Consider the following 13,451-nt stretch of genomic DNA (forward strand, 5'->3'; position numbering starts at 1 on the left):
ATGGGAGTGTTACTGATCTTTTCTTCAATATGAGATTTGTCACTGGATTAGTAGTGATGTTAGACAGCAAGAAACATAAATATGTCCATCCTTGTTTTCTTACAAATTAAGCCTACTGTTTGTGTCATATATGTGCATATGTGTATACTCAGTATTTTCCATAGACCTGATACCCAGTAGTTGAATGGTTCAGGATATTTCTTCTTGATGTATCAATGGCAACAACCTGCTTTTTTTTTTTTTTTTAACTTTTTTTACTATTGCAAAAAGGGGGTAAATTAGATGTCACATATTTTCAAAAATTTGACCAGCAAGAAAATTTCAATACCCTTGATAATACCTTTTTCTGAAACTATCTCATTTTTTTAAAAATAAAATTGTATCAAAAAGCGTATGAAAAAAGTGTTTGTTAATTTCTGTGTCATTTGGTGTCCTGTGGAGAGTTGTCTCATTGGCAATTATAGTACTCAGTTTATTCTTCTTCTTTTTTATACTACAAACAATTCTGGATATACGAAAAATAGGGACAGTCAAACAAAAATAGCTCATTAAATAGCTAAAATATAATATTGATGTTCTTAAAAACTAACCTTGAAGGCTAAATTAGTCATCAGCTGTCTAATAATGAATTTTAATGCACAGTTACAATCACATTTGAAAATTCTCTGGGGCCAAAATGCAGAATCTACTTCCCTTCCGAAACACCTGAGATCATCCCAAGTTTCATTTGGTTTCGTGTTCCCAAGTTTTTATTTTTTTTTATGCTGTGTTATCATCGTTCACTTCTGTTTGTCTTCTCGTCGGCTTTCGTTTTTCGCTATGGCTGTGATAGTTTGACCTTTGAGTTTGATTGTTCCTTTGGTATCTGTGTTCTCTCTTTTAAAATTTTACCCCTCCTTGCAAAAGTACAAACGCGTACTGTAGATGGATAAATTTGAGTACAGTTAAAAATAAATAGTGACAATATATTTCTGCAGAAGTTATAAGAGTTAATCAGAGCTGCTCACATTTTTAAAGAATCGTGTAGCAGTCATGTATACTCGTGCATGGCCGAGTAGAGATCGAACAGTGGTCGCAAAGAGATCGGGTATTGGTCGAGTTGGTCTAGGATGAAAAAAATGTAGACGTCGCAGTGATCATGAAGCGATCGGGCATTGGTCGAGGTAATCTTGACCACATATCATACAGGTTGTTGTTGATCGGGAAATGATCAGATATAAGTCGAGCAAAGTACTGATCGATAAAACTATTTGTATTCCGACCAAACTAGATTTCTACACGATCCTTTCTCGATCAATTCAACCGCTACTCGACGAATTCTCGATCTCTTTTCGAGTGACTGGCTTCTCGATCCTTACTCGAATGTTTTTGACATGTCAAAAACTCTCGGGTAGAAAGTCAGATCGATGACGACCAAGGTAGGCCACCCCGAACATTCTTTTCGATTGAGACAAACCAGTCACCCGATCGCTTAATTTGTCTTGATCAAGATTGATCGAGTTGGTCTGATCGGCAGTCTGAACCTAGCTTAACTGACTTGATAAAAAAATTTGAGCTTTACCTCCAAATTATGAATATTCAGCTTTTTAAACATGTAATGTACGGATGAATACAAGCATTCGATGTTATTATTAAACATGTTTTTGTTACACATATACATGATATAGGTATCATACAGTAAACCATCGTCTTTCATATGTGGCTCAAGACATATATGGTTCTGTTAGCATACATATATAAGTGACAATAAAATTGAGAATGGAAATGGGGAATGTGTCAAAGAGACAACAACCCGACCAAATAAAAAACAACAGCAGAGGGTCACCAACAGGTCTTCAATTTAGCGAGAAATTCCCGCACCTGGAGGCGTCCCTCAGCTGGCCCCTAAACAAATATATACTAGTCCAGTGATAATGAACGCCATACTAATTTCCAAATTGTACACAAGAAACTAAAATTAAAATAATACAAGACTAACAAAGGCCAGAGGCTCCTGACTTGAGACAGGCGCAAAAATGCGGCGGGGTTAAACATGTTTGTGAGATCTCAACCCTCCCCCTATACCTCTAACCAATGTAGAAAAGTAAACGCATAACAATACGCACATTAAAATTCAGTTCAAGAGAAGTCCGAGTCTGATGTCAGAAGATGTAACCAAAGAAAATAAACAAAATGACAATAATACATAAACAACAACAGACTATACTAGCAGTTAACTGACATGCCAGCTCCAGACTTCAATTAAACTGACTGAAAGATTATGATTTTCATCATATGAACATCAGGCACAATCCTTCCCGTTAGGGGTTTAGTATCATACCATCATAACATATATATATATATATATATATATATATATATGAGAAGAACATAACCCGTGTCATGCCAATAACTGTTTTTAGAATAAATGTGTTTAGTTCCGATGCAAAGACCTTATCAGTGACTCAATATTAACGCCAAAATATGCAATCTTTAATGACTTGACAACAGTATCGTAATTATATCCTTTCTTAATAAGTCTATTCAAAGGTTTTGTAAGTTTCTGAGGTGAATACTGACACCTTTGTGCTTTATAAAGAATATTTCCATAAAAAATTGGATGTGAAATACCTGAACGTATTAGAATGTTGGCAATATTGAATGCATATATAAAAGTGCTAGAGATGGGATTCGTCCGGGCACAGAAAAATAGCCTTAGCATTTGACAAAGCCTAGTACCGAATAAAACACATTCAGTGTAAAAAAAAAAACAGTGTTACCTTATACAGTAATTTGAATTTGACAATTAAAGTTATGAGCTATTAAGTATGCATATTTTTCATTTTAAGGTATGATAATTGTGTCTCTGGAACGAAGTCAAATTAACTCGATTTGGACAGCTAACAATGCCTGATAAATCACAAAAAAAGTCTGAACTTTCATTTTAAGTTCGCAATTTGTTTTTCTTAAACTTAGTAAAATAGCTTGTGATGAGTCATAAAGCAGGATAAAGCGAAACAAATTTTTACATTACCGACATATCTAACAGTGGTTTATAAATATTTTCAATATATTCCAGCTGCTTATTTATTGAAATATAAGAAAATTGAGCAAGTGGTGAATTCTGGGGTGGTACATTATATACAGAGAAAAAGCCCGAAAAAATATAACTTTCTGCATAAAACCAGTCCATTATTTTTAGCCTCGCTCCACTCGGCATCACTCAACTGTCTCCCCTTACAAGACAGACACTTTACGACCCTGTTTGGTCTTCACCTGATAGACATGATGAGAAAAAAAAATTCATATCTTCCTTGTTATCTTTTTTCCAGTGCAGATATGTGTTTCCCTTCTGACAGTGTTCCTTTATTATTCCAGACATTGTAAAAACAAATGACTTTTTAGAAACTGAAAAAATGTGTTTGTTAAAGCTAAGTACCGTGGAAAGATAGTCAACATCTTCGATTGATTGATATGCTAGTTTTGATTTTTTTTTAAAAGAGGGTCTTTATACAAAAATAACCGCACTATTTAACATGTTTTAGAGACTGCAAAATAACCGGTTCTTTGATATGCTGATTCTAGCAATGTACTTCTGTATTGGATATTGGACCATAAAAGGTAATTGTCCAATTTCATTTTTTTCAGTTCTTTAGCCACATTTTTTTTGTGTCACAAACATTTGCTGTGTCAAATATTCAGTCACAAACCAAATTTAGAGCTGTTTTAAGCTCGAATGTTGTGGCAATACTTGCTCAACTGTTCAAGGTTCGACTTCTGCAGGAAAATCCGGTTTGCTGTCTCTTATTATAGTTCGTTCTTTTGTTGTACTGTTATACCACTGTCCCAGGTTAGGGGGAGGGTTGGGATCCCGCTAGCATGTTTAATCCGCCATATCCTGTCCCATGTCAGAAACCTACACATCAGTTGTTGTCGTTTGTTGATGAGTTATACATGTTTGTTATTTGTTCATTTTTTGTACATACATTAGGCTGTTAGTTTCTCGTTTGAATATTGCTTTATGTTAGTCATAAAGAAATTTATCTGGTCCTTTTATTGTTGAAGGCATTACGGTGACCTATAGTTGTTACTTTCTGTGTCATTTGGTCTCTTGTGGATATCTGTCTCATTGGCCGTTCATACCACATCTTCTTTCTTATAAATAACAAAAAATAAATATGACAGACATGAACCAACGTTGTCGTCTGTGTGGTCGAATCACTGAGCTGCAGGCTCCTGACTCAGCTCTGACTTGGGATAGGCACATAAAGAATATGAATGGATAACGTTACTTCGTGTTTGCCACGGCGAACTCAACACCCCCAAAAAAACAAAAAAACCCACACACATAAAATCTTGATCAGTGCTTGCCTTCTGTAACATGTCATTCAATAGATCAAAGGTAACCATTTATCAAGATTTTCTTTAGCCTGGACATTCTCTCCTTTATCAGTTTTCCCAAGAAAACCATTCAAACAATACATACTTGGTTAAGTTATACAAGCTTAACATAAATTGTTCAAATAAGGCCTTTGAAAATACTGGAATTAATTAGATTTGGAGTGTCTTGCATAATGAATACTTTTTTGAAATACCAGACATGATATCCTCTAATTTGACTTCACCGAATAAGGCTTTGAAAAAGAATTTGAACTTAAATGATTAACAAGACTTATTATTAACACACTCAGATTGGAAAAGAAACACGAAGAAGAGAATAAACATAGACCATTATTAGTTACATTTGACAGTGACACAATTAAACGTAATGTTTTTAAAAACTTTAGTAAACTTAGAGATGAATCAGATTTTGGAAGTGATGATAACAATAATATTGGCATCAGCCATGACATGACACCAAAGGAAAAGGAAGAGCTAACTCAACTTAAAGAGAAGGCAAAAGAAAAGGAAGAAAAATCACAGGGGAAATTCAGGTTCAGAGTACGAGGACCACCGTGGGCAATGTACATAAAGAAACTGAGTCCATAGTAAATAACAAACAAAATGTAAATAGTTTTAACCGTTCAAAGCACCATGTTAGTTCAAGAGCACCAGTTCGTTCGTTACATTTTCTTGACACTGTTGATTGTTTTTACACAAATGCGGATTGTATAACCAACAAAATGGAGGAGCTAAGACTTCATGCTAGAAACAACATCCCTAAAATAATAGGTATAACAGAAGTAAAACCCAAAAACTTCAGATACAACATTCAGAACTGCGAATTAGCAATTGAACACTATGAAATGTACAGTGCAAATGTTAATAATGACATTGGAAGAGGAGTAAACCTTTATATACATGAATCTATTGAGGCGACTCAAGTAGACTTTGAAACAGATTATGAGGAATCAGTATGGGTTCATGATCAGATTAGTAAGTGGAGACAAATTACTCATAGGTTGTATTTATAGAAGCCCTAATGGACAAGATAACAACGATGAGTCACTGAGAAAGTTATTTAAAGATGTGGTATCCAGAGACTATAGCCATATTTTATTGATGGGAGACTTTAATTATGATAAGATAAATTGGGAGACATGGAGCACACCAACAAATGAACAATCAAGAGAATATAAATTCATAGAATGCCTCAGAGATTGCTTTTTATACCAACATGTATTGAAACCAACACGAGGAAGAATAAATCAAGATCCTCATATATTATATCTACTTCTGACCAATGAAGAGGGTATGATTTCTGATGTGGAATACTTAAGCCCATTGGGGAAGAGCGACCACTCAGTATTGACATTTAAATTCAACTGTTACATTGAAGAAACAAACTCAGAAAGGATAAAGTTTTACTATGACAAAGCAGACTTAGATGGACTAAGGACAGATCTGAGCAATATAGACTGGTACAACATAATGAAAGAGAAGTCAACAAATGAACAATGGATATTTTTTAAAGACAAACTCTTGGAACTCCAAAGTAAATACATACCACATAAAAAGATAGGACAATCGAGCAAAAAAAATAAAGCTGTAGGTCTCAACCAAGAAACATTGAAAGCAATAAGGAAAAAACACAGATGCTGGACAAGGTATATGGAAACAAAAAGTAGCGAAAAATATAGAGATTTCTGTAAAACCAGAAACAAGGTAAAGAAACTTACCAGAAAAGCAGTCAAGATGAAAGAGAAAGAAATTGCAAGTAAGCAAGTAAAAAATAACCCGAAAAAATTCTGGCATTACGTAAAATCAAAAACTAAAACTAGAACTGGAATATCCGATCTCGTCATGAATACACAAGATGGTAATGATGTACTAACAACCAACGACAAAGAAAAGGCAGAAACACTTTCGAGTTTCTTTGCCAGCGTCTTTACAAAGGAGGACGATGGAGACATACCAAAACTTCAAGGACAAACCGTAAAGGAAGCCATGAATTATCTCGTAGTTAAACAGGAGAATGTTCAAAAACGCCTGAAAAACCTGAACATAAATAAATCACAAGGACCCGATAATATTCATCCTAGACTATTACATGACGTGTGTGATGCACTATCAACTCCAATAACCATAATTTTCAATACGTCGCTGAAAGAAAAAACTATACCTCAAGACTGGAAAGAAGGATGTATTACAGCCATATTCAAGAAGGGCAACCGAAAACAGGCATCAAACTACAGGCCAGTAAGCTTAACGTGCATACTTTGCAAACTCCTAGAAACATTTGTTAGAGACCATATGGTGTCACACATGAGGCTAAATAAACTATTTAGTGATTACCAGTTCGGATTTTTATCAGGAAGGTCGACTACATTACAGCTACTCCATGTTCTTGAAAAATGGACTAAAATTCTGGATAATGGAGGTTCCATAGATACTATATACCTTGATTTCATGAAGGCATTTGATACTGTCCCCCACAAACGACTGATTGGAAAATTAAAGAGTTACGGAATATCAGAAGAGATAATATCATGGGTAACATCATTCCTTAGTGGTAGAAAACAACAAGTACGTGTCAACGGCAGCTATTCAGAATTCAAACAAGTAACAAGCGGCATCCCTCAAGGCAGTGTACTGGGTCCAATATTGTTTGTCATCTACATTAATGATCTACCAGAAATGCTTGACTCAGATTGCTACATGTTTGCTGACGATACCAAAGTCTTTGGACAAATACAAACAACAGATGATAGTGATGCACTTCTAACAGACTTTGTTAGTCTTGTATTATTTGAATTTTAGTTTCTTGTGTACAATTTGGAAATTAGTATGGCGTTCATTATCACTGGACTAGTATATATTTGTTTAGGGGCCAGCTGAAGGACGCCTCCGGGTGCGGGAATTTCTCGCTACATTGAAGACCTGTTGGTGACCCTCTGCTGTTGTTTTTTTATTTGGGCGGGTTGTTGTCTCTTTGACACATTCCCCATTTCCATTCTCAATTTTATTATCTCATCTAGAATCTTGGTCAAATACTTGGTTGCTAAGATTTCACCCAGATAAATGTAAAGTCCTAACAACAGGGAAACAACATGATAACAACCATAAATACAACCTGTGTAACACCACACTAGAACATGTTGACAAAGAAAAAGACATAGGAGTAACCATTGATAACAAACTAAATTTCGAACAACATATGAATGAAAAAATAAATAAGGCCAATAGTATTATGGGACTAATTAGAAGGACATTTACCTGCCTCAATGAGGAAATGTTCTTATTACTTTATAAAGCACTAGCAAGACCAAACCTCGAATATGCCAATGCTATATGGAGCCCATTCAAAGTTAAAGATATAACAGCACTTGAAAATGTTCAAAGGCGAGCACACAAAATTGATACCAACATTGAAAGATCTAGAGTACGAACAACGGTTGAAGAAGCTTAAGTTACCAACACTTAAATACAGACGAATGAGAGGTGATATGATAGAAGCTTACAAATTAACATCGGGAATATATGACCACGAAGCGTTACCTAACCTACTCACATATAACACCACTTCTGCTACTAGAGGACACAACAAAAAACTGACTATCCAAAGATGCAACAAAAACATAAGATCCAACTTCTTCACACAACGAATTGCACCAATATGGAACAGCTTACCCAGCAGCGTTGTAAATGCACCAACTATTCAGACATTTGAAAGCCGCCTAGATAAATATTGGACAAATAGTGAAATGAAATATAACTATAGAGCAAAAGCTGACACAGGAACCGGAACCGAAACAAGTCAGCAAATAACTGAAGATCTGAGCATAGTGGAGTGATCCAGCGCTCAGTTACAGACTATGTAAGACTATGTAAGACTATGTAAGACATGTGCCACATGAGGAGAAGGATTTCAAGCGGTCTTTCCTGTGGCCCCTGGCGAAGGACGTCGGCGACCCTCGATCCTGTTTTTTTTTTGTGGGGTTCTACCGTCGGCTTCGTCTCCGTGCTTTGTATCGATTTTTCTATGTTGTCATACAATTTATTTGGTTTTCTGTTGGTAAATTTTCGGCCGGTCCTTTTTGCCATGGCATGTCAGTTTGTCTTTTTCAAAATTTCATCAAGTTCACATGATTTCAATTATCATAACAAACATATTTTCTCGTTTGAATTGTTTTACATTTGTCATTTCGGGGGCTTTTATAGTTGACTATTTGGGTATGGACTTTGCTCATTGTAGAAGGCCATACGGATGGCTAATAGTTGTTCATTTCTCAGTGTGCCATTTAGTCTCTTTTGGACAGGTGTCTCATCATTGGCAATCATACCGCATCGTCCTTTTTTTCTATTATTAATCTCGGATACAGACCCTTCATGACGTTTCAATTTGTACATATTAAATAAGATAACTTATTTTAGATTAAGAGTTAGACAATTATATTTGTAAAGTACCGAAATTCGCGTGTGGTAAAAGATAAGTACCGAGGAGGAACGACCGGTGGCAAAAAGTTACTTTGGGACGAAATGATAATGTTGACATAAATATGCTTTACGGAATATAGAAATGAATATTTTCACTAAATCTTACTGCCGTCAATTCGGATAGTGACAAAATGTTTCGTATTTTGTGACATTCTACGTGTTAATGTCTATCTAATCACTATTTTAAAAATATTTCAAAACAGTTTCTCTCGTTTCACTTTTATTTGCTGCAGAACAGGTAGCAACACAAGCGGAGTCATCGTCTGCATTCTTAAAAGACTTTAGGCCCAACAATTGCAACTTTTTGTACTTATTAACTAAGTATATTTCTTTTTTATACAACCAAATCGATTATATACTTTTAATTAATAAAATAATCACATTGGTAATGCCCTGCTTAAACAAATACAATATTTGCACACTTTTCCCGGAGCGGATGAAAGCGTCTTTTGACGTTAATCGGTCAACCAAACTGAGTTGAAAGTGAAACCCAAGTAAAAGTGAAACCTATCTTGAAATAACTTTTATGTGGAGAAGCATGTCATAGAAATTCATTATTATGGTTGTGCATTACTTAAAGCTAGAATGTTTAAATTATTTTTCGTAGGTTCTTTAAATTAAACTAATAAGATTCAAAATGATAAACATGTGCTTTCTTCAAACTGTCAACAACTTGAACAAGATATCAAATGGAGCTATTTAAACTCTTTTAATCAGTTGAAGAGTGTGGAATTAATTGTATAGTGTTAAAAATTGTTCGTGAACATTAACAGTTTAACATGAGGTGTTGAAATAAGTGTAGGTTACAGACCTGTGGCCTGTAGGAAAGAAATCTGAAAAACAAATGGAAAAGACAGTAAAAATTTGGGACGAAGGACCTTCTGCTGACTACCAGATGGAATTGGTAAGAAAACAGTTGCAATAAATTGAGCTTAATATGGAAATATTCCAGAGAATCAAAGCAAATTACAATTATATTATTTTTTTTTTATTTGGGGGGGAGGGGGGGGGGGTCTATTTTTGTAAATACTTTGTACAGTACTAGTGTTACATGTACATGTATATAGTGGTCAGGGTCTATATGTTAAGACTTAAGAATTGTGAAAGTTGTATAAATATTTCACTTTCTTGCTTATCTTGTCCTTTTTTTTCAATAGTTTGCTAATGTCTGATATAAATTTAAACTTTAAAGCATGTTTAATAAGTCTAATAATTGTACATACCGGTATGTACAATCTGTAATTGGTATGTGAATATTTTTGTAGTGGCAATTATTATTTTGGTATATATGTATCTGTTGTTAAAATATTTTACATTCTTCAAATTATTTAAAAAATGGCACATAGTCAGGATACATTGAATGAACAAATGATGAATAGAGCTAAAAAGAAACATATGAGTGTTGTTTACATGATGTCCATGTTTGGAACTTTTTCTTGTTTCAGCTCCTATCTTCCTCCAAGAATTATACCAAAACTTATTATTAAACCTGTTAAAACATTTAGCTTTGTAAATAGGGTAAACTAAATATACATGTACACATAGATTAATTTCCCCCCCCCCCCAAATTTTTTTTTTTTATTAAAAATGAGAGTGTTTTACACAATGAAATGCTGAACTACACAAAATTGATTGATTGATTTTTGGTGATTAATGCCACTTTTAAGCACCGCATTTAGGCGATTTCGTAGCTGCAAGTTTTTACTGGTGGAGTAAGCCGGAGTGCATGGAGAAAACCACCGACCTTTAATAGGAAAACTGACAAAGTCAATCCTAGTCAATTAAGATTGGAGTTGAGTGCACTCGCACGAGGGGGATTCGAACCCACAACCTCAGTGTTGACTGGCTAGTAATTATGGTCATGACAGTAGTAACTACTTAGACCACTCGGCCACCATGACCCTTCAAGAGGTGCATATGGACCATAATTTGGTATTCGGCCTTTGGTTTCTTTTTGTATCCTTTTTTATAAGTTCTAAAATTTTAACTTTTATTTTGTGGGTTGTGTTGGTGTTAGAATAGTATGAATGGAACAATTGAGTTTTTCAAGAAAAAATTAATACATTTTGATTCACCGTTTACGTGACAGGAAACCAAACAGGAAACCAATCTTTATTTTCTTTATTTTGCACAATATAATTCAAAAGGCATAAATAAACACCATTACTAGTGTTACTTGCTTCATGTTAATATTTAAAATCTATTTTCAATGTTATATTAAATTTTTTTTTAAACGTGACAGGAAACCATAGGAAACCGAAAGCATTTTTTTAGTTTTATTTTATTGCAAAATCTGCTTAAAATAATCTGAACAGTATACTTTTTCTTAAAATCCATCTTAAATGTAACAGTATTATAAAACTCCTAAATATGTGCTTATTTTGAAAACAATTAGTACAATGTATTCAGAATTTTCCATATTTTCTTCATTGATACAGGATACCATAATCGTTGTATCTTGATGTTTTGGCCAAAAAAATATATTTATATTTGGTTTTGAAATTCCAGTAATAAAAAATTTATTCCAAATCATTGGCAATGTAAAATTCTTTAAATCCAGTAAAGAAAAAACTTTTAACTTGGAATTAAAATCTTTAAAATAGGCACCATGTGATATTTGTGACCTGTACACCATCTACATGGTTTCCACATTTTAACCTACTTTAGTGGGCTAAAATCAATAAAGTACTTCCTTTCAAGTCATGCCTGGTAAAAGTTTACTCTTCCTTTGACAAGTTTATTGCGTTTCTGAAAAGTGTTTGCAGAACATGAATAAAAAAAAATAATTAAAAATTGTGACAAAGTTACCAACTTTGTACATTCCTAGTGTAACGGTATATTAACATGCATTTTTCATTTAATTATCTTTATTCACCTAAAATATCCAGTAATATTTACTGCTGAAGCAAAATCAATCCAACGAACATCGGCACCATGATAAGAGACGTAATTTCGATTGAATTTTCCAAGGACCCTTTACATCGTTATTGGGAAACGTAGTGTGTTTAAACGTCGGTCAAATTTGAAATCGATTTTGTCAAGTCATTGGGCATTTATTTTCACACGAGATCGTATGTAACATTATGCACATAGGAATAATAATAGACCCCCGGCGCAATCTCTTTGAAAATTGTATTTTCCTTTTTTAAACAAGTCGAAACAAGTCTACAGATTATGTTTGCTAACATCCCGTCGGAAACAAAAACAATGTTTAGAACTAGTATATCGTATGTCCGGCTGTAAGGGCGTGATCACATGTTAGTCACATGTTTCACGTATGACCGGAAATGATTAGAACTTAAGGACAAAAACAATTTTAATAAATAACTGGACTTCTGTTTTGTGTGAAATGTAACGCATAACGATAACGTCATTTTCTTACTTAATTATTACGAAGATCAAAACAAGAATGTAAATCATCTCTGATTTACCTGTTTGAACATCTCGCGAGAGTTCATATTTGCATATTGTTTTTAAGAATTCTATTACAACAAAGCAGATTACATCATCTAAAATTTGCGTTACGAAATCGGACACAAAAATCACGCCACTGTTCTTACATCTGCTACATAAATACTTATAGTTCGCGGCATTTTCTTCTCACTATTCTTATTGGTCGATGTTCTTTGTTATTTGAAAGCAAAAGTTACGAATTTGCCGGTGACGATTATCTATAAATCAGTCAGCGTTATGCTCTTCGGAAGCAAAAAGTAACGCGAGAAACGACACAAAAATACGGTTGTAGAATCTTTGAAATTCGTATATTTCAATTTTTTTTCTAGGGAAGAGTAGCATACACTTGTATGTTAATAAAAATAATGGCATCTTTAGATGTAGTTACTTATTCTTACAGTAATTCAAATTTTATCACTTTTCTATAGTTATAGGAAACGGAGCCCAATAGCAAATTATGGTCCATATACACTTATACAAATATAATTATGAAAGTGAAACTTTAAGGCAAATTGCCCAAAGTAGGACTGGAGAAAGTCATTTAACATGTACATACATTATTATATTGTAAGATTTACTTTAAGCCAAGTTAATAACTTTTTTTTTACCTCAAGCAGTTTTAGCAGATACCGTAAATTTAAATCTTGATTGAAATTCTCATTCAATAATCTTGAAACTGATATCAAAAAATATATTTAAAAGTTTAGATCAGAAAATTTTCATATTTTCCAATGAAAGGATATTGTGAAAGAAATCAATTAAATAAGTTTTAAAATTGTGTATTCCTCAGAAGACAGAATATGCAGTAAAATAATATTAAAAACAAGTATTCATTGACACATGTAAATCACAATTTAGTCGGACATTTAAAATAGTTTAATCCTCAGGTCTAAATATTTCTCATTTTTAGAGGATTTAATTACACTACATATTTGTTTTGTTATAGTTATGATTTAAGAAAATCCAATAGAAATATTAAGTATGGTCATTGACTTCCATAATTAAGAAATACATAAGCCAAGTATTCGATGTGATGTTAAATTAAATGACAAATTTAACTTACATTTACATACATGAATTATAGAACTAAATTTTAAAATGCACATGTACCCAAAATCAAAATATAATAGACTTTTGAATTT

The 13,451-nt window shown here is 33.7% G+C and overlaps 2 protein-coding genes across 13 annotated transcripts in view; both read left to right on the forward strand.

Moving 5' to 3' along the window:
* The first annotated feature begins 7,751 nt into the window (after window positions 1–7,751).
* On the forward strand, window positions 7,752–8,213 carry LOC139483043 (uncharacterized). The gene has a single exon (XM_071267070.1). It carries the CDS (start codon window positions 7,752–7,754, stop codon window positions 8,211–8,213), a length of 462 nt encoding a protein of 153 aa, XP_071123171.1.
* Window positions 8,214–9,100: 887 nt separating this feature from the next.
* Window positions 9,101–13,451, forward strand: part of LOC139481149 (cytosolic carboxypeptidase 2-like) — a 111,593-nt gene continuing 107,242 nt past the window's right edge. For 2 of the 12 annotated variants that reach the window (XM_071264270.1, XM_071264273.1), the window contains exon 1: window positions 9,102–9,760. In XM_071264270.1, coding sequence (XP_071120371.1) covers window positions 9,701–9,760 — 60 coding nt within the window. In that variant the 5' untranslated portion in view covers window positions 9,102–9,700. Of the gene's footprint in view, window positions 9,761–13,451 lie in introns of all 12 variants that reach the window. The other 10 variants (XM_071264272.1, XM_071264275.1, XM_071264276.1 and 7 more) reach the window with 8 other exon arrangements.

The sequence above is a fragment of the Mytilus edulis genome, chromosome 7, assembly GCF_963676685.1.
Source record: "Mytilus edulis chromosome 7, xbMytEdul2.2, whole genome shotgun sequence".
In the NCBI taxonomy this organism is placed as follows: Eukaryota; Metazoa; Mollusca; class Bivalvia; order Mytilida; family Mytilidae; genus Mytilus; species Mytilus edulis.

Coding starts and splice junctions, on each gene's coding strand:
- LOC139483043 (XM_071267070.1), top strand. CDS start 7,752: ATGTTCAAAGGCGAGCACACAAAATTGATACCAACATTGAAAGATCTA.